The sequence below is a fragment of the Pleuronectes platessa genome, chromosome 23 (genome assembly GCF_947347685.1).
Source record: "Pleuronectes platessa chromosome 23, fPlePla1.1, whole genome shotgun sequence".
NCBI lineage: Eukaryota > Metazoa > Chordata > Actinopteri > Pleuronectiformes > Pleuronectidae > Pleuronectes > Pleuronectes platessa.
In genome coordinates, this window is record NC_070648.1 from 12997306 (window position 1) to 13017354 (window position 20049).

At 41.9% G+C, this 20049-nt stretch overlaps 1 protein-coding gene across 1 annotated transcript in view; it reads left to right on the forward strand.

The window, feature by feature from the left end:
- Positions 1-217: 217 nt before the first annotated feature.
- The window catches only part of sorcs2 (sortilin-related VPS10 domain containing receptor 2), a 276763-nt gene continuing 256931 nt past the window's right edge, over positions 218-20049 (forward strand). Inside the window, exon 1 of the mRNA XM_053416413.1 lies at positions 218-556. Coding sequence (XP_053272388.1) covers positions 218-556 — 339 coding nt within the window. The remainder of the gene's footprint in view (positions 557-20049) is intronic.

Here is a 20049-nt window from a genome sequence, read left to right on the forward strand (position 1 = left end):
TGGCGCCGCAGCGCCGCCCTGAGGACCGCGCTTGGCACCGAGACGCGTCCACGTTGTTCCCGCTGTCTGCCCTCGCTCCAGTTCCCTCCCTCCTTCCCTCACTATCTCCCCCTCTCTCTCTCTCTCTCGGCTTACAGTGTACTCCTATCTTTCTACCACAAGCATCAGCAGTCTCTCCATCAGTCTCCGCGATACGAGCGCTTCTCCGGCGCAAAGCATGGCACCTCTGCGCCCCAAAGAGCCGCTCTCTGCCGCCGCGCACCTCTGCGTCTTTCTGTTGACCACCTCGGCCTGGATGGCACTGCCGGGACCCGCGCTCTGTGACACCGGGGCTTTAAACCGACGAGGCGGGCTGGACCGTACGTTTGACATGGGCGTCGGAGACGGAGGCTCCCCGCCCGGCTTCCAGAGGGACGCTGACGAGGGGAGCTCGCCCCGCTTCAGGAGAGCACTATCCCGGGAAAAACAAATGTCACTGCTCAGCAGCTCCTTCGTGCTCAAAGGGGATGCGACCCACAACCAGGCGATGGTCCACTGGACAGGAGAGAACAGCAGCGTAAGTAGCCTCTCCCCTCCCCGTCCCTGTCCCGTCACGATCCGCTGGTCCACGCACCTTCCCCACCATCCCACTGCTGCGCTTCCATCCATCTCTCCAGCCACACCATCACACCTCACCACTAACAAGTTATTGTTCTCGCTGCCGCCGTCTGTACGCACGCACGCTGCGCAGAGAGTTGGACGCACAGTGTGGTTTTACGCATCCAGATGGTCCATGTGATGTGGATGAGCTCCGGGCTTTGTTGTTACCATGTAATATCGTAACAGACGCATGCCGTCAGTGGTCAGACTTCCATTACATCACACGGTGGCTCAGGGTCACGAGCATCCTGCTCTTCTGTTTACAGACCGCCGCGCAAAGCATTCAGGGGGGAACTCCTTATTTGTTTCCTTTGTGCGCATTTTATTTACACACTTCTTTCTCTTTCGACTGGGGGAGCTATTTTTAAGTTCAGTTACCGATCTCGACAAGATCCCCTGACCTCACTTTGACAACCACATCATCAGACACTGATGCCACTGTGCGCGATAACATTTTATAAGGAGTCCAAGGACGCGCCTGAGAGCGCACAGAGCCGGCGTGGAGAGGGGCTGCGCGCACTAAACAGACATGCTCGCTGCTTGATTTAGTCACACGAAGCCACGACTGAAATATTGATAGAGCTTTTCATCCATGAATTTTGCAGCGCTTGTTTACTTGGGCTCCGAAACGCGATTTGGACTGAAAGGGAGCTTTTTTTTTTTTTTTTTTTACATGTTTTTAGTGTCTCAACAAACAGTGGCATCAAAACACATTTCAGGCAGATGTAGTGTAGATATCAGGGACATTAGTAACTCATGGATTGATCAGTGATGACAGGAGACATGAGGGATCTCTGATATTCCAGAGACACTGAATTTGGCACTTTGTGAATATTTTTAGAAGCATTTAAGATGGAGATCAGAGGCAATGAACTATGAAAAGGTCACGTTATGAATATCATACAGTTTTTCCTCTGGGCCCTGTAAAGTGGCAGCAAACAAAGAGCAGTCTCTATGATGGACATTGACAGGCGCCCTGAGTGGTGGTGCCTGATGGGGACATCTCTCGCGATCAGAAGCTCTCTGTCAGGGGAACATGTTGCTGTTGTGCTGCGTCTGCCTGCAGGCAGAGAGAGAGAAATGATCAGACCGCAGAACAGCCAGCAGACCTAAATACTCCACTCAGATTTGCTCACAGGACCAAAACAAACTGGCTGGTGAATGATGTTGTGAATGGTAACATCTGCACTCAAGACTGTGGCAAAGGAGATGGGATTTAGAGCTGCAGCAGAGACCCTGACATGATGGAGGGGCAGAATGGCACTGAGAATTTTGAAGAAGTTAAACTTTTCCTGCCAGATACCTTGCAAAGTGACACAGTGTGTCGTGAAAAGAGGAGGATGTGAGGATTGAGACACAATTTAGACATTAAGGAGTGTTTCTGTCAGGGTAATGGTCAGGTTTGGAGCTCCACAGCTGTAAAGTTGAGCTGAAATGTGAGATTCTCCTCACTATATGACACACACATGTCCGAGTGAGATGCTCAGGACCTTCTCCAGAGTTTCTTTGGACCAGCCCCCCACCCGAGTAAAAACTCCAGACACTGATGAAGATGTCAAGAGATGATGTTTTTCAATCAAACAAATGTGATCTCCGCAGCTGAATGAACACATTAGCCTGCGTCCTGGTGCACTTGTCTTACCTGAACGCTCCTAAGAATGTCTGTGTTGTTGTGAATGCGTCTGAGCGGAGAGTCTCCTGCTCCGTAGTTTATTTCTGGAAAGGATAAACTCTGAATGCAATTGTACCAACATCCCCTGCACTTCATGTCTGTAAATGGCTTATGTGACCTTGGCAGTTGAATCATGATAAACAGTGATGCAGACTCGGAGAGAAACGCGTATGTCATATGAGGCCGAGGCTACATTCAGTATCCAATGCTTGTTTTCATATTATGTGACTCAGATTAGTTGTGAACACCATAAATCCTGTGAACTATGAAGTATTCAATTCGGATTGGGGCTCTATGTTTGTCCTCATGTGGTTTTATATCAGATAAAACATTTAAAAAATGAGACAACAGTCACATTGGAATCCATGTCACTCGATCGACATTCATCCCAATTCTGTGCTGGCGGAAGCAGCCCCCCCACATCCTGAAGCTTTAATAAAATAACCATAAAAAGCCATAATTAAAAACACTCTCTTTCTCCTAATCCTTATTATCATCTGCTCATGAATGTGCCGCCGTCCACTGCACCTCAGCTTACGAATCAATCTGTGAACACCGACTTCAGCGGCCTCCATCTTCGCTTCCAAACAATGACGAGCTGCATGAGACGGCTTTGTTGTCGTTCTCTGTGCATGTGGGTGATTTCAGGTCTGCTCACACCGGACTCTGCTATCAGCCACATTTAAATATTCATGTGAACAGCCAAACGGAGCATGGGAGTGAAATGGTGAGAGTTTCTATTCCTTGTTCACGTTCTCTACGGCACAGCGCTCACGGCCGCTCTGCTCAACACTGCTCCGTGTTCAGCACAGATTCTACTCCACTCAAATCAGTCACTGCCGATACACAAATAAAACATGAGGGGCCGTGTATTGTGGATCAATTCAATCTCATGAATGAAATACTAAAAATGTAAAACTCAATTTAATACATATGTAGTTTTCATTTGGCAGAGCAATGTAAATGAAAGATTTACCCATTTTTTAAATGTTGGAATGGAAAAATGGAAAATTAATAAATAGAATATTGGAAAGTTTTTATTTCTATTTGAGATTTGGGCTGCTTGATGTGGTGGTATCTAAACATCAGACTCAACCTGCATGTGATTGGCTGTCAGAGGCGGCTATAGGCTGCAACTGATGCTGAATAAATACTGCATTTTCAAGAGCTCCTCTTAAAAGTGATTTTTTATATAATTGATGAACCCAGAGGCTTTGGCACATTTGAAAGAACAAAGCAGCTGCAATTTAAATCGATATTGGTATACTTTTGAATTGCTCCATTATACATTTTGTAAACCAGTAATCAGACCAGACAAACAAAAAATATATATTTGCAAAGTCGATATCAATTTACCAATTTGCTATTTAATTTTTAATGGAAACGCTCCAACAAAAAATGAAATCTACTCCTTGTTCCATGCAAAGTGACAAAACCGATGACGAGACTTTGGCATTTAGGAAATTAAAAAAAGCTGACTTCATCCTAACGGTCTGCAGCCTTTATTGTGATGAACTTCCTCAACTACATCCACTTTTAAAAATAAATAAATTAAGTTAATTTCATCTACAAGCATCCAAGCGTTTAGGCTCCAGCTACAAGTTCAACCTACTTTTTAATTAATTTGGTTTACAATCTGAAAGGTCAAAGAGGACTAGTTCATCGCCACCTAATAAACACAGACAAATGTTGCTGTTCAATTTCCGTGAGGCTGACATTTATGAGCAGTGCACAGATTTATGGGTGAGGGGAAAAACTGAGTCTCTGCCTCCTCCCTTGTTTCATTATTTCGTTTTCAACTTTTTATTGAGGTTCCAACTGTCGGGTATAGGGAGGGTCAGCAGCACAGGGGATTTGTCACACGTGACCCGATGGGGATTCAGAGCTCACATGAATGTGGCAGTTTTCTTTGATATGATTCAAGCAAATCCGCACAGCATTGCATGTGATTTGTTTACAAGAGCTGTTATTGAAACCAGCTCTTGTCTACTCTCCTCTCTCCCCGAAGCAGCTATGGCGACAGTCACTTCACTCTGGCAAGCTTTGCCTGGTCGGTTGATGGCTTACAGCAGAAGGCTTCCTCTAAAGGTGTCTTTGAAGTGCACAGAGTGTGCATGTGTGTTGTATCTTGAAGGAAAATGGAAAAAAGTAATTGGATGTGGAATCAAGATCAGAAGAGTGCAACAGTAAAATACCTACTTTACAGTCAGGATCTAGATCATCAGCATTTAAAAAGAAAATCCATTATGGAAGAGGTCAAAGGTGAGCGGCGCAGCTTCTTGATAATATTCATGAACACTGGAATAAGCAAAAAAGAGAGAATTTCTATGAAAAGATCTCAGAGGAGAGGCAGGAGGGATGTTTCTGTACAACTCGGCTCATTATCCGGCACATTTAGTGTCTGTTGTAAATCTGCGTGTACGGTAGATCTTCCATTAAGTAAATATCAAAGCGACAAAAAGGCAGCAGGCTTGTTTTATCACTCTGCTTCAGGCTGAAGAAATTCCCTTGCACACACGGGCTGAGTTATTTCTCCACGTTAAAATTCCAGATTTAAACCAACTTCTGATACAATAATGCTCAAAATATGCTGCTCTCTCAGGAGATCCCCCCCCAGCTGTTATTCTCCATGAGAAAAGTGTCTCTACTTTCCCCAAATATCCTAAAGAGAAAGTCCCTTCCCTTTTTTTGTCTCTTTATTCATTGAGTGTCACCATGAAAACAAACCTGCAGTGACATTGTCAACGTGTTATCATGTTTACAGCTATGAACATAAACTTCCACTGACCCAAGCTGAAATCTGATTGGCCTCTGAGGTGTCCCTGTCCTGTCAGTAGTTGTTTCTTTACAATGTGCTTGAACAAGGAAAACATTTCTAAATATATCCAGTGATGTGTAGCTTAGAATCAAAGCGATAGAGCTAACAGTAACCAATGATTGACGTGTGTAACTTACTGAGTCGGGAAATGTGCATGGATGTTGAACATATAATTGCCCCCCTCTGTGTTAATTGTGGCCCCTTTATGATCCCTTTATTGGATCTTTCTGTCTTTTTATTTTTATGTAACAGAATTTTGTCTTTTCTTGGTTTGCATTTTAAGCAAATCATTTCCTGTTTTATTTTGAAACTCCTTCTCTTTGTGCATTTGTCTTCCCTTACTTCCTGTCTGTGTCCTGTGATTGGCTGCACCTGTTCATGATTTGTTCCACGTGTGCACAGTTTTCCCGCCCTTGTGTACCACCTCAGACCCGTTCATTACTGTAAGTCGTATTAAAGCAACACTAGGTTGTTCTTATACTTTATCACAACAGCTTAAAAAGAGAATGACATGTGTGCCATTGCCACAGCGCCCCTTGGATGACTGGAACTGTACTGTGTATGTCTTGGTGTACCATGCTGGAACATTACGACCTGCATATGTCACACCAACAACCGGAGCAGCTAGCGGCTAGTGGCTAGCAGCTAGCGGCTAGCAGCTAGCTATAAGAGAAAACTAGCTCTCCATTCTCTGTGGGGACATCAAGGCAGAGCCAAGGAAGAAACCAAAGAGGACATTCTCTGAGAAAAAAAAAAAAAAGAGAAAGTGGCAAAGTGAGAAACTGAACAAGAGTGAATATCGGAGCATTTTTCGCTCGTTGAGCTAAAGGATGCAGGACAGATACCGACCAGGCAAGGAAGTGACAGGTAAACAAACATTATCTCTAACTTTACAGCGAGTACGTGGAGGAGTTAGAAATCGTCTGATGTTGGTGACTCCTAGTAATGGCATAAAAAATATCACTGTGATGAATGGCCTGAAAGCTGCACAAATAATAATAATTATAATAACATATTAAATTCACAAGGCAAAATGTGTGTTTGCGAGGTCACTAGGCACCAAAATCAAATTAGTTCATAGTTGAGTCCAAGTGAAGCTGATCTTAAGATTTAATGTTCAAGAAAACATAAAAATACTTTGTGAGGCCGCCGTGACGTTGACCTTTAACTGCCAAAATGAAATCTAAGTTCAAGTGAATGTCTGTGCCGAATGTGAAAGAATTCCCGCGAGGCGTTTCGATCCCATTCACGAGGTAAAATGTTGTGCTTTGTGAGGTCACAGTGACCTTTGACCTTTCAAATTGTACTCAGGTCATCCTTGAGTGCAAGTGAATCTTTGTGTGTTGACATTCCCTTAGGGGATCCCTGATGTAGTGCATTCATGAGAATAGGATGGATAAACCCCAAAACACCACTGGCTGTAACTGGTACGGAGGCATAATAATACAATGTCATTGAACTCAAAGAAAACTAATGATACATTACAAAATCTAAAAATCTGCATAATTTTAACTTATTGGGAAAAGAAATGGGTAAAAGATAGTAAGCAAAAAGACCACAAATGTGTTACATTTTTTTTTCAAATTCTTGCCGTGTACTAGTGAATTATTACATGTTTGAGGGCTTACCAAGGCATTTATATACAAGAAATCTGTCAAAGTGCATGCGTGCATATAGAGTTAATGAATCCATAGAGATCCTGTGATGGGATATGAGGCTGTATAATATGAGAACAGCCCTCTGAATGAAGAGAGCCTCCACTATTGAAAGAACTCTCTTTGTGCCTCTCTCTCTCCTCTCTGTGAGTTGTTGACTCGCCCCAGGGAACTCTGGGCCATGCTCGTCTTTCTTTATTTCTATCTCCTGTGTGTGTATGTGGGTGTGTGTGTGTCCGTCCAATGTGTACATCTGTATTAGGAAACGGCCTAACATTTTAATATGGTCTCTCTATTTTGCTTGTATCGATTGTTTCATAGAGAGAGAGATTAAACATTGGCATTTCATTTGCACCTTTTTTTTTTTTAATGTGTGTGTGTTGCTGATCCCTAGAAGCCTGTCCCACAGTATCGTAAGTGATGAATGTGTGGCAAAAGGGGCGCTGACAGTCCAAACACTCTGCCAACCCTCTAACCGCGTAGGGGAATTGTGGGTAATTCCTGGTTTAAGAGCTCTCAAGAGTGGGTATTCATGAAGAACACAGAATTTACTGACTCGTAAATCTTCATGGATTTAAAATCGAAGAAAGAATATGACACTCACTTCATATACTCAATGTCTAAGCAGCCATGTATAGATGAAGAAACCCAATTGGCCCGGACATGGAAAGGATTGACAGATTGATGGCTATGTCTCGATTCTGTGGGGGGTGGTGCATGGCCCCTCTCTGTTGGTAAAGCAACTTGTTTGGTTAAATCCAATAACGAACAAAGCTCTGCCGCGCTAACTACTTCAGCTACCGCATAGGATATAAGAGCTGCAGATATGGGGGTTCAATGTTGGCACTGAGGAAAGTGTCAAATTTTCACAAAATAGTTTTTTAACGTTTACTAACGAATCAACACAAATGAAATATTTATTCAATTACATGTGTCTTTAGAATTTGCATTGAGAACCTGATCACCAATGGCCCCGAGATACTTCCTAAAGCATCCATCAACCTCAGAACCAGAGTTAGTACCAGTCCATGAAGCAGATATTTTACAGGATATCTGAAACAATCACTGAAGGAATTAGGATTCATCCTCTGGCCACCATTTAGCCTGTGTACAAAATTGAAATTGATCCAATTATTGAGATACCTCATTCTGGACCAAAGGGTTGGACAGACCAAGATGCATTGTTATCCCCACCGCATCTATCTAAAGGTTAAAAATTCAAATTAGTTTCTTGAAACTACCTTCTAGCATTGATGAACATCAACCCCTCAGAAAAGCAGTGATTTTATCACATTTGCTCTGCGTATCAGCACATTGGGGTTTACTACCATATCTTGCAATTATTTACAGTTCATTTCACCCTCTTTATGAAAAGAACATTATGTGTTTCCACCTTTTAGACTCATGCTCGCGCTCCTTCCCGCTAAACCCTGTGGTTACCTTGCCAACACCACCTTTAGATTGCAAGCATCATTTCAGCCAGTCATGTCAAAGGATTATCCTCCTCCTAATCTATACATGGCATTGCATGAATTTAAATTGAGTATTTAGCAGGACTATAATGTTTCATAATAAGGAGCTTGACTGTATTTGCATGGTAAATAATTGCTCCTGAAGGTCTGCAGACACAACAACTCAGAGCCAAGCTCTCTCAGGACAAACACCGACACACGCACACACACACACACACACACACACATACACACACGTACACATGCACTATGTAGGTCTCAGAATTCTGACTGAATGTGAAAGGCATTTGTTCACGCTTCACATGTTAAACAGACAGTTCATTTGGCCCCTGGTTGTTCGGCGGTGGAAAATTGTTTGCACATGTGAGGAGAGCCTTTCTCGTCATTTATCTTGTCTGTCCTTGTTCATGCTGCTCAGAGAGACACCCCAAAACCCGGACTGTAAATCATTCGCTGTGTTTGCTTGTCTCATTTTAAAATCTGAATCATTTACTGTCTCCAACAATATCTTTCCTCAACTTCAGATTGTTCCTGGCTGCTTACTCTTTTATGGATGACTGATTATTGCCTTGCATCATGTCATTATGGAGATTTGAAAGATATGATGCTACGTTGAGCCGTATTAGCCTTTTAAAAAATGCATAGTCTCCAGTGAAAGTAGTACTCCACCAAAAATCATATGAAAACTGTGCTTTGTAGATATACATGGTTATAAATACATAATATGGCAAAATTATTTTCTGGATTGTCTCACCAATCGAAGAAGCTTACAAATGAAATGTCTAAATTAGACCTAAAATTCCGTCACAGCAAAACATTTATATTGGCTGTTGCTCATGGGCTAGAACTGGTAGTTCTCTAACCAGAAAGTCAGCAGAACTTTCCCATTCTGCGTGCCAAAGTGTCCTTGGGAAGGAAATTGAACCCCAAATTGTCCCTGATGGCTGTGCCATTCTCATAGAGAAAAGTGCTGCCCACTGATTTGAAATATCTCGGTACAGTTCTGGATTCACAGGTGAGCTTCCCTGAAAATAGTATACATTCAGGAGAAATTCAGCAACCTCTGTGTTAGGAAGCCGGTTTTAGAACTAGTGTACAATACTGTTGTTGAGATTGCTCGAACTCTTTACCTGCCTGCCTATTGCTTTCACCTAAACTGTAGATCGAATAATGACCTCTCTAGGATTATGTCAATGGTAAGGAAAATTGTTTGAGCCTTTGAGCTCCGGGAGGCGCTATAGAGTCCTTCTAGCAACAATAAATGTATCTAGAAGTCTTTCATCCCAAGTGCCATCATTATCCTTAACTCCACAAAGTGATTTACACACGTATATTGACATAAACTGACTGTTTTTTATGTATCATATGACCTTGTCTGTTTGTTTACTGACTGCTTGTTGGTTTGATGATGTTATGCTTTTGTGTTTGTTGAGCTGAAGACAAATTTCCACCTTGGTGGACTAAAGATATCATTTATTCTATTATATTCAATAGATGCACTGTGCGGGTGAATGGCAAAAACCTCTACTGTAGAGCACTTTGAGTGATTATCAAGACTAGAAGAGCGCTATATACATGGAGACCATTTGCCATATCAGTTTAATGTAATCGGGCTACCTGGCACAGCAGAATGCTTGTTGTCCTCACTGTGGAGGATATATCCTGTCTGTCGGCATCCGTTGACACGGACAACAATGGCAAGTTAATTGTATGAAACATTAAGGCACTGTGGATGATCGAGATTATCCGTTGATAAGATCTCCTATCTAAGTGTTCCTCTTAGTGTGGCCTCTGTGTTGGCACGGCATCGCTTGTTGCCACTTGGCACTAGGTAGCGTTTGTCGCTTTGATGCCATGGTTACCTTGCTAACGAGACCTTGGGAAAGTACACAAAGCAGCATGCTACTGGAGTGTTACTGTCTAATTAATTGCTTAGTGATGCCAGGTGGATGATGCCTGGCCGGCAGCTAAATAAAAGCACTGGGATGTGTTTGTCTTACAGTTTTTTTCCGAGGCTTCTGGCAGTGTCTGTGTGTACTAATTATTGTTACCACTGCAGGACCTTTTCCAGTATAACCACCTACCTTGCTGGGACCAGTACACCTCATGGATACCAAAACTCAGTCCTAATTGCAGCGCTCCTTGTGAAGATAAGGTTTTGGTTAAGTCGTCCACAATGTATGGTAGTCGATGACAAGTCCTAATAAGGATGCTGTGTAAACCTGTGAATATATGATGAAACTGGGGATTGGTGGTTACCAAGCGACAGCTCAGAAAAATTTGTTGATAAGCTGTGGCACATAAGAACTCCTCTCATCCACACTAACGTCCCAGACTTTCTCTGAACTTATCTTTCCTTTCTTTTCTTGTGGTTCTACCCAGCATGCGTTCATTGTTTTCCAGTTTTGTCCTTGTAAACACAGGGCTCCCCCCCAATGTTCCCCGTTGTTTTGTGCTCACTTCATCATCTTCTGTGGTTTAGCTGTCATGGTTGAAAGTTCCTGCTCATGTTGCCCTGGCAACCCACACTGGAATCCTGTTGGGGTCTTCCAGTAGTTTGGTTCCTGATCTGAATTCCGAGTGGCCCCTCGCCTCACACTTCTCACAGGTCCTGCATATTTCATGTATAGCTTGAACATAAATATGTGACAGTTGTCAAGTGAAATGCTTTTATCAAAAGTATCCTTTTGTTAGCATATTCATCTTAAATTTGTGCCGTCTTTGATAAACTTTCCTCTTGTGGCACCTCAATTTTTTATTATGAGCCACAGTACTGATTAATGGTGAAGATATGTTTATATAGTTATGGTCAGACAATGGGGGGCAAATATCTCAGACCTCTTCCCAATAACTTTGATCAGACATTTTGACACAAAATTTTGTTCAAGTAAAGATCAAGTCTGCAGTAAAACCCTCATATATGAGGGTTTCAGTTTTTGGCGCAGAGGATTTTTTGTCATATTTGTCGTGTGTGTGTGAGGGGGTGGTGTGAGATGTATGTGTTGCTGTAGCTACTATAGGAACTGTGGGAATGCTCTCCCTATAGAGCCTCACAGAGAGTTGTGAAATGCAGCCCTGCAGGGTCTCTCTAGTATATTTCACCTTCACAGTAACACATTTAGAGATTGGATCTTCTTCTCTTGGCGGCAAAGCCATCGCCACTTTCTATCAAACCCACTCATCTGATCCTCATCTCTTGCCAGGGATCTGGGTGTTTCCAGTTTCCATCTTAAGCCAACTGCACAACAACAGCGTGGAGCCTTCCACACAAGACAGGCGTCAGAAAAACTGATCCAGATATAATGAACAGTCTTTGTACTTGGTAATGATTTTCTCAGGTAAATGCAATTTTTTTAAGTTAACACACAAAGCAGCGACATGAGAGGTTAATCATGTATTTATAGATCATATTAGAACATATTCATGAGGAATTTAAAATGTTAAATGTTTAGACCTGCATTTCAGGTTGTATAACACTTTTAATGTTTATTATAATATCAATTATATAGTATTATTATATTTTATGTCAACACTTTTTTTAAAACAATCATAAAACAGTTATCAGCTATATTAAATATTAAATAGTAACACGAAGGGTTATTTTCAGTAAAATAAATAAACATTAAGAATTAGGAGTAAGTCATTTACCACCTTTATTCTATACTAAATAATCTCACAAAAATTTGAAATATAACTCTACTTGCTCCTCGTTTTCATCCATCCGCTACATCTTCTTCCATATGTCGACTTTTGTGTGAGATTTTTGTTACACTTGATTTCCTCCCTCAGTCCTCTCCACAAAATCACCCTCCAGATTGATATGCATATTTTGAATTTGTTGCGAGAATAACAATGTTTCAAATTGAAATTCCCTTTTGGGTTATAAACCCCCTCTCTGTTCTAACACAATTTTTGAAAGTTACCAGAAAGTAGATCATAAATAGATCATGTGTTTATCTCTTTTAATTCTACTTTATTTAACTCTATTTTGTCCTGATTTTAGTTTCTTGATTTAGCTTTTTTATTCCTCACATTTATCAGGAATAAAAGCTGTATCATATAATAACATGGCTGAAATTACTGTGGCAGTAATTTCAGCCATGTTATTATATGATATAATTTTTTATAGTTATTTATTTATTTATCCCCATTCTACTGCCTGCATCAGTCTCAAATTGTTTCTGGTTGTTTTTAATTGTTTATTTTCTTTTGTCTGTCTTATTATGTATTGACAATCATATATGAAGCACATGAAAGGTGCTATATAGATAAAGATTGATTGGAAAATAATTTTCAGAGTCTGTCCCTCGAAGCACATCAGCAGCATCAGTGGTCAGTTCACATGTGGAATATTGTGTTGTGCTACCCAGCTGCAGGTGGTAGGTTTTATATAACATCGATATAATTGAGTCCTCCTGTACATTTAATTAATTGTTCTGTCAAGTGATCATAACGTGTTTCGGTTTCATCACCAAAACAGTTTCATCTTCAGCTGATGACGATCATAATATGAGATTTCTCTCGTCTTTTCTGTAACCTACAAACCACAGTCCCTTGATGCTCGCAGTTAATTCTCAGTCCTGCTTTGTGTGAAATGAGCAGAGTTAATTAGCAGTTGGTTAATTTGATTTTGAACGGACTCGTTCTTTTGTCTTCAGAGTCGAGTGAGCCGCAATCAATCAGAGGAACCTCTGATGTTTTAAAATGGCAAAATAGGACGTCAGAGCTCTTTTTAAAACTGTCGAATTTGAGCCGGCATGAATGAGCTGTGTCCCTGACGATTTTCAGCAGCAGTGGCAGTGCTGAAGGACTTATTTTTAGCAGTTTTTTCTGCGGAATCAGAAATGGCTTTGCTTTGTTTTCATGCAAAGAACCAATTTTTGGTTATTTAAAGCAGTGGTTCCCAATCTAGGGGCTGGGACACCCAGGGGTGTCATGTGATGAGTTCTAGTAACTGAATAAAACTGTTACAGTGCCTGTTCTAAACCTATCTGTTTGGAATGAGCTGTTTGCTTGGCCTGTGGTGATGCTGGTTGCAGCTCTCTGTCTCACACTGTAAAAGTGACCGTAAGTAAGTGACCCAGAGAATAAAGCCGGATTTAACTAAATATGTTTCATTACCATTCATGTCTGTGATTTGTATGTAAGTTTGAAGATTTTACAGAACTGCTGTTTTTTTCCATACATCACATGTCTGCTATTTTAGAGATCTGTCAAGGAAACGACAAAATCTTCAGACCCAAGTTCACAGCTTTTCAAAATAACAGCTCTGTAATCCAGTATATCGGTATAAAGCATTGCGACAACAATATGAAATTAAAAGTCAAATTATCAAATTATCAAAATGATCTTGCAGCCTAGATATATTTGTTAACTAGAAGACAGTATTTGACAGGAGGCTGCAGGAACATAACCATGTTCAGATCGGTCTGCAGATTTAAGACACGTTGATTAAAAGGTGATGTTTCCCATTTATTGGCAATTTACCATTATTGAATATGTCCAAATCAACTCAAGACATAATGGCTACAAAAGATACAAAATATAATTGAATTTAAAATAAAACTATGCAAGTTAAAAATCTCATCAACTTTCCCATCTTCTTTGTCCCCACATGACACCAGAGGTGATTATGATAGATTAGTAACCACAATATCTGCAGCAGGTTAATTTACAACACCATAGGGACCATCGTGACATGTAGACCGAGTGAAATCCATGTCCTTTGTCTGCTTTCACCACCTTCAAGGTTAATGGGGGGTCTTCTGTCTGTGACGTTGTTATTTTTGGGGGTCGGGAGCTGAAAATTGTAAAGAGACCCTTGATTTATAGAAAACACTGTCTTACTTCTTTTTTTGGGGGGGGCCTTTGTTCCCAGCTGGCTGAAGTTTGGACCTTGGAGGCCAAGCACAGACTTTAACTCAGCCCTGACTGCATTTCAAAGACAACTCTGCCACCCAAGTTCTACCAGGAATGACGCACTCGGTCGCTGTGCCAGCTTCACACACACCTACACACACCTACACAAGCCTACGCACACACACTCACAGCGACTCGAAGCAGTAAAATGGGAATTAGCTTGTGTTGACGGACATGAAGCTTGCCAGTAATAATTGTTCTCTCTGGAAATAAAAAAAAAAGGGTTTCGACTCATGTTAATAGCAATTAGAGCACCAGTGTATCAGGGGAGGGGTGGCGGCGGTGGTGGTGAGTGTGTGGGAGGAAGGAAAAGGAAAGAAGGGAAAGGGAAGAAAAACCTCAACGCTGAGGTGTCTTTCATCTAAACTCTGCATGTTCCTTGGGTGGTTTTAAATGAACGTGCTGGCAACAATGCATCTGTTTCCTACCTCCGTCTCTCTCCCTCTGTCTCTTAACGTCTCTTGGCCTCTTAAGTTTGTCTTTATTTTGCTTGATTGAAAGGAGTTGTGTGCCTGAGAGTGAGAATAAAGACGCAAGGCAGTGACATACTGAATCGCTGTTTGGGGAGCTGCTCTTAACAGTCGCGTAAAAGGGAGAGATGTAGCTGCAAAGACATAGTCAGCCACCGGTAGCCTTATGATCACCTTAAATGTAAACGAAAGGGATAATTATGCTGTTTTTAATATGCAGGTTCTAGTCATTTGAATGTGAGCTGTTGAATTTATGCACCAGCGTTTCTCTTAAATAAGCTTCTAAAGATAGAAAACGCTCATGGCTTGGACGGTTCAGGAGGAACAAATAAGATCAAATAAGGAGAAGTTTCCTGAGGGAAGAATACAAATAAGTAAGAAAAAGAATGAACTGAGAGTAAGTTAACGGATAAAGGAAAATGATAGTTTTGCTGACAGCAATTTACCAAATGCTGAAAAACATGACTTAAAAAGCCAGAATTGGGTAGAAAAAACAACTAAACAGTAATAAGATGCAGTAAAAGGATGTTGGAAATTGATTTTTCAAACTGACCTTGATTCTGTCACATCCCACTCCCAGGGCAGCAGAGAGGCCTAATAATACAGCTTAAAAATAAAGTTTGTGTTGAACTGCTATATTTCCTAGTTTGAGACCAGAGAAAGGTCCTTGTGTCATCTGTCGATAGCCATGGCAGCAAGTCAGAAGACACACAATTCACTCCAACTCACAAAAAATTGATTCGTATGGGGTGGAGACAATATGAGGTCAATGCTCCTCACTTAATCCAGAAATCTTCTGAATTAGATGGTGACATCTACAACATTTGGGGGGGGGGGGGTGTAGACTAAAGGCCGGCGCATGCTTCTGCGTTTTCACGGGCCCGCAAGCGCAAGAGCCCTTCCGGGCCCCTTACGTGCTTATGTATCTCTTCTTATGTGCTTACGTGCGTTGCCCAATTTTTCTAACTATACGACAAGACGCGAGCCTCACGCAGCCCGCAAGGCTTGTGATCTGCCTACTACATCCCGTCCGGAGTCGCATTTCCGGTTTCATGCCCCGTAATACCGGAAACAACGGAAGATTTAGAAGAACGAATATGGACCAAATAGAAGAGTGTTTGGCATAAGAGATCCTAAGGTATGATCACTTGTATAACCCGTCACTGACTGGCGGATTTGTCCGCCAGAAAAAGGCTACGAGGAGCTGCAGTGGCTATGTAAATAAACAATCGACAAAGAAGAAAGAAGGCGTCTCTAAGGTCGTCTTCGACAAAATACGTTACTCCGCCTAGTGTTCTAGCGGGGAATTGCTTTTTCACACGCGCAACGGTTTGACAAGCATGAATGACAAAGAGTCCTGCGACACAGCTGGGTGAAAAGCTGCCGACGCAGTTGCAGAAGCATGCGCCGGCCTTAAGCCTCCAGGTGCATGTTCGTGGTGGCAGTTTAGATGGTATATGAACAGCAGCAGTAGCAGAGAGAGAGTTTCGCTTTCAAATGAGTGGTGTCGCAGTAGAGGTTGCGTTCTATATATGCTGTACTTTAAGAAATTACATTGTATCCTTGTATTTTTTTCTTGAATTTATCAGGTAGTGACAATTGTTTCTCTTTCAAGAGAGTCCTGACAATGAGAGAACCTTCACAGACAAACACACCTAACAGAGAGTTACCAGAGTCTATGTATGAATATCATGATTATTCTTCTCGTCTGTGGGGAGGCCAACCCAAACTTTAACACCGATAACTATGATGAGTGTGCCATTAGAGAGAGGTTGTAAACCACAATGATAAACAAGACTCAGCTGTTGAAGTAATTATGGGGCAGCATGACAGTACAGAACATCTCCACAGTCAAGTACAGACATTAAAGTTGACTTCACAGTAGTCTAGTAGTCGGGGGGGGAAAAAACAGACAACTTTTAATTCTATACATGAAACTTAAATCACACTCTGCTGTCTTGCCAAAATCTTAACTGTGTGTGTGTTTATGACTTGGCAACAGGGATGTGGTTGCCATTTCAAGTTTTGAAGTGGTGATAATCAGACTCACAGGTGGCGGAGGAGGAGAACAACATGTACTTTGGTCTTTTCTGCATTTAAAGCAAGTCTGTGATTAAGAGGTGATAATTGGAAAGCATTAATGGTTGAGTGTGAGTCAGCGCCTCGGGCAAAGACTGAGGTACTGAGTAGGAAGAATGATGGCATGTGTGCTTAAAGTTAAGAGTTGTGGTCCAGATATAGACCCCTGCTGCACACCATTACTGATGGTATATTGACCAGAGTTTATTGAGTAGGTATATTTGTGAAAGTGTACTGGTAAAAAACTCTTGATAGATCTTATATCTGACGTTAGTTATTCAGTTTCATGACAAAATGACCCTTTTTTTCTTTGCTGCCTCATAAAGTCTTGCGCTTAAAGCGGCTGATCAATACAAGAATCACAGAGGATGATCATCCTCTTCCAAATGCCCACTTTACCATAAAGGGGTAGTTTAAAAGATATGGTCACCAGTTACTTCAGTTGTATTGTATTTGGCTGCATCACTGTTTACCCCTGAGACACCAAAACTGTTTTGCGGACTCAAACTCAACTTCACCCACCCCTCCATTGGCATAGTGGTGAGTAGATTATGAGTGGATTCACATTTTGCGGTGAACTATCCCTTTAACATGAACCTGAAGCCCATCACTGTGCAGTTTTCCTCCTGCCCTACCTCATTGTACACGCCTGTGCGACTCTTGAGCGCTGTCATTGGGGGGCAAACATCGGCGAAGTAATTCCAAAGTATTCCATGTGTGACAGCCCTGCTCTGGGAAAAAGAGCCATTTGATCTATCGGCCTCCGCTGTGACTGAGCAGGCCTATTTGTTATTGCAATTGGACCTTTGTTTTCTTATTTCCTTTCTTTTCTGAGCGAGAGAGATGGAGGAGTGAAGGAGCATCGAAGCCTCTTTGGAATAGCATGTGTAAACATAGGCAGTGCATCACTCAGGTAATGAGATTCTCCACTCTGCGTAAATCGAAGGCCCCACAGAAACAGGCAAATCCCCATATTTGCCTGTTTCTTTCTTCGCCTCCTTTCCCCACTCTCTTCTAGTCCCCTCTGTGAATTTGGACAGGCTGTTTGTATGCAAATATGCAGTTTTGAAGACACAGACGCACATAAACCCACACACACGCACAGAGAAAACCCCGTAGGGGGTCAGAGCTGGCTCACTGAGGTGAGCAGCACTCCAGCAGGGCAATGGCAGAAAGATTATTTGCCTTTTCTTTTTTTTATTGTGTGTATTCAACAGCAGGCCCAACTGGTTCTCTCCTCTCGCTGGTTAATCCCCTTTTCATTATCATCCTTTTCTTTACATTCGCCTCTGAAAAACAGCTTAGCACCAAACACTGCGCAAAACATTGGGATATTTCCGGGGTGCGGTTTTCTTTCTTTCTCTCTGGGAGAGGCCAGCAAAGCTGCTTTTGCTAAGAAGTCAGCATTGCATTGTGGGACGCTTGTAGGTCATTGTGCGACACGTCTGTCTCTTGTATATTAGTATAATGCTGGGAACACACAGCTGTACAGCATGACTCATCCAATCAGTCAAATGAAAGTTATACTGATATCAAGCCAGTACATCAGGTGGCAGCCAGGAAATGTCACCTCCTGCCAACATGAAGGAGGTGAGGACGTCATCTTGCACAACAGCTCCAGGTGGAGCTGTCTCTAAAGCCTTCAAGGAAACAGGAAATTAAAATGTCCATCAGAAAGTTTGTTTTAGCAAGAGAATATAAAACCATGTAGAGAAAGATGAGGATGTCTTAAGAAGTTGGGCTCATGGGAGGGTAATTGTTTTTCTTTTGTGATTAGCAGCATTAATCATTTGCTGTTATCCAAAGGTATTGGTATCATTCTTTAAACATCATATATTGCCTGAATATTGGCTGAGATTTAAGTTTGGAAAAAATATGCTATTACCTAGAAGTCGGACTGCTTAATGGACTCCGTGCGTGGATGTGATGATAATTCCTATCTATGCCCACTGGGTTTTCTACTGGCAATCATGCTACTACTACTACTTATTAACAACACAATCTATATATTATAGCTGCGTCTCAATTCAGGAGCCGCAGTCTACGCAACCGACTTCGGGTGCATCCTTCATGGGCTGGTCTGGTGTTCTTATTACATCACAAGCTTGTGCCGCCCTTACAGCAATTGTCAAGAAATGGAGCAACGGATGAAAAAGTTATTTGGTTGATTGAAAAAAAGCTGTGTTCCATTAGCTGTTTGGTTGAGTAATATAATTGCAGCACTTACTATCTTTAGCAGTTGATTTTAACCATATCATATGGTCTTCAGATGACGTGTGAGCTCCGTAGTTTATCCAGAGCAACTTTTAAGAGCCTTTGGTCAATGTTGGCTTCAGAATTAGGTTAATTCACGATTTTGAAAATGGTATAAAAGATGAAAATATTAATAAAGACCATTTGAGGTGGTTGAAAGCACCTGAAAAGGTTGGCATCATTTTGTCAAACCTATGACAGCATTTCAAGGTTCTTCTTTCACATTAATATCTAGTATTTGATGTGGATACATATAATCTCTTAACTAAACTCGATGTTTTAGTGTACATTTGGAAGTTTAAATGAGGGCTGTTGCTTTGGTGGCCGTCTGTCAATCATCCACCACACTGCACTGACACTGAACCAGTGAAGCATCAAGTGTGTGTTGGCATTGTGAGGCTTCTGTAAGTCTGATTATGTCATTGCAGTGGTTTCTTTAACAAAGGGGCCACTACAATGTACTCTAATGCAAAAAGCCATTGAAATATATTAAAAAAAATGTTTATTGTGTAATTCATTGAGCAAATTCTGAAAAGCGGCATTTGATCAGTGTCGGAGCTTCTTTACCCAGAGTTCTGTGTGCTGTGAATAACGTTCAGTGTGAGTAACGTCAGACCAGGAAACCCTGCAGCACAAAACTGATGAAAATTGTTCATTTAAGGGGGAAACATGACCCTGTGTGTGTGTGTGTGTGTGTGTGTCACAGTGTCCGTCCCTGTTAGTCCCATTCCACTGGCCCATGGAAAGCGGACATTCTTTTCTGCAGTGTTACAGCCTTGTTAAACCCATTCCAGCCCCCCCCCCCCCCCCCCGCTTCCTCCCCTGTTAAAGCAAGTCTTTCTCACAGCCCCTTCATTCAACCGCTCCCCCGTCTCCAATTCTCCGAGCAGTGAAAGACATTCGGTCACCTGCCATTCAGAAGCAAAAAGAACATAACGTCTGGTTGGCGTAAATTACACGAATACTCTCTGAGGCTACTTTGTAGTGCGTGCATTCTCCATCTCTGCTTCAGCTTCTTCGCTCAGTTGGGGTTTCGATGTCAAATGGAAACGATAGTGAAATTTCCCCCCTG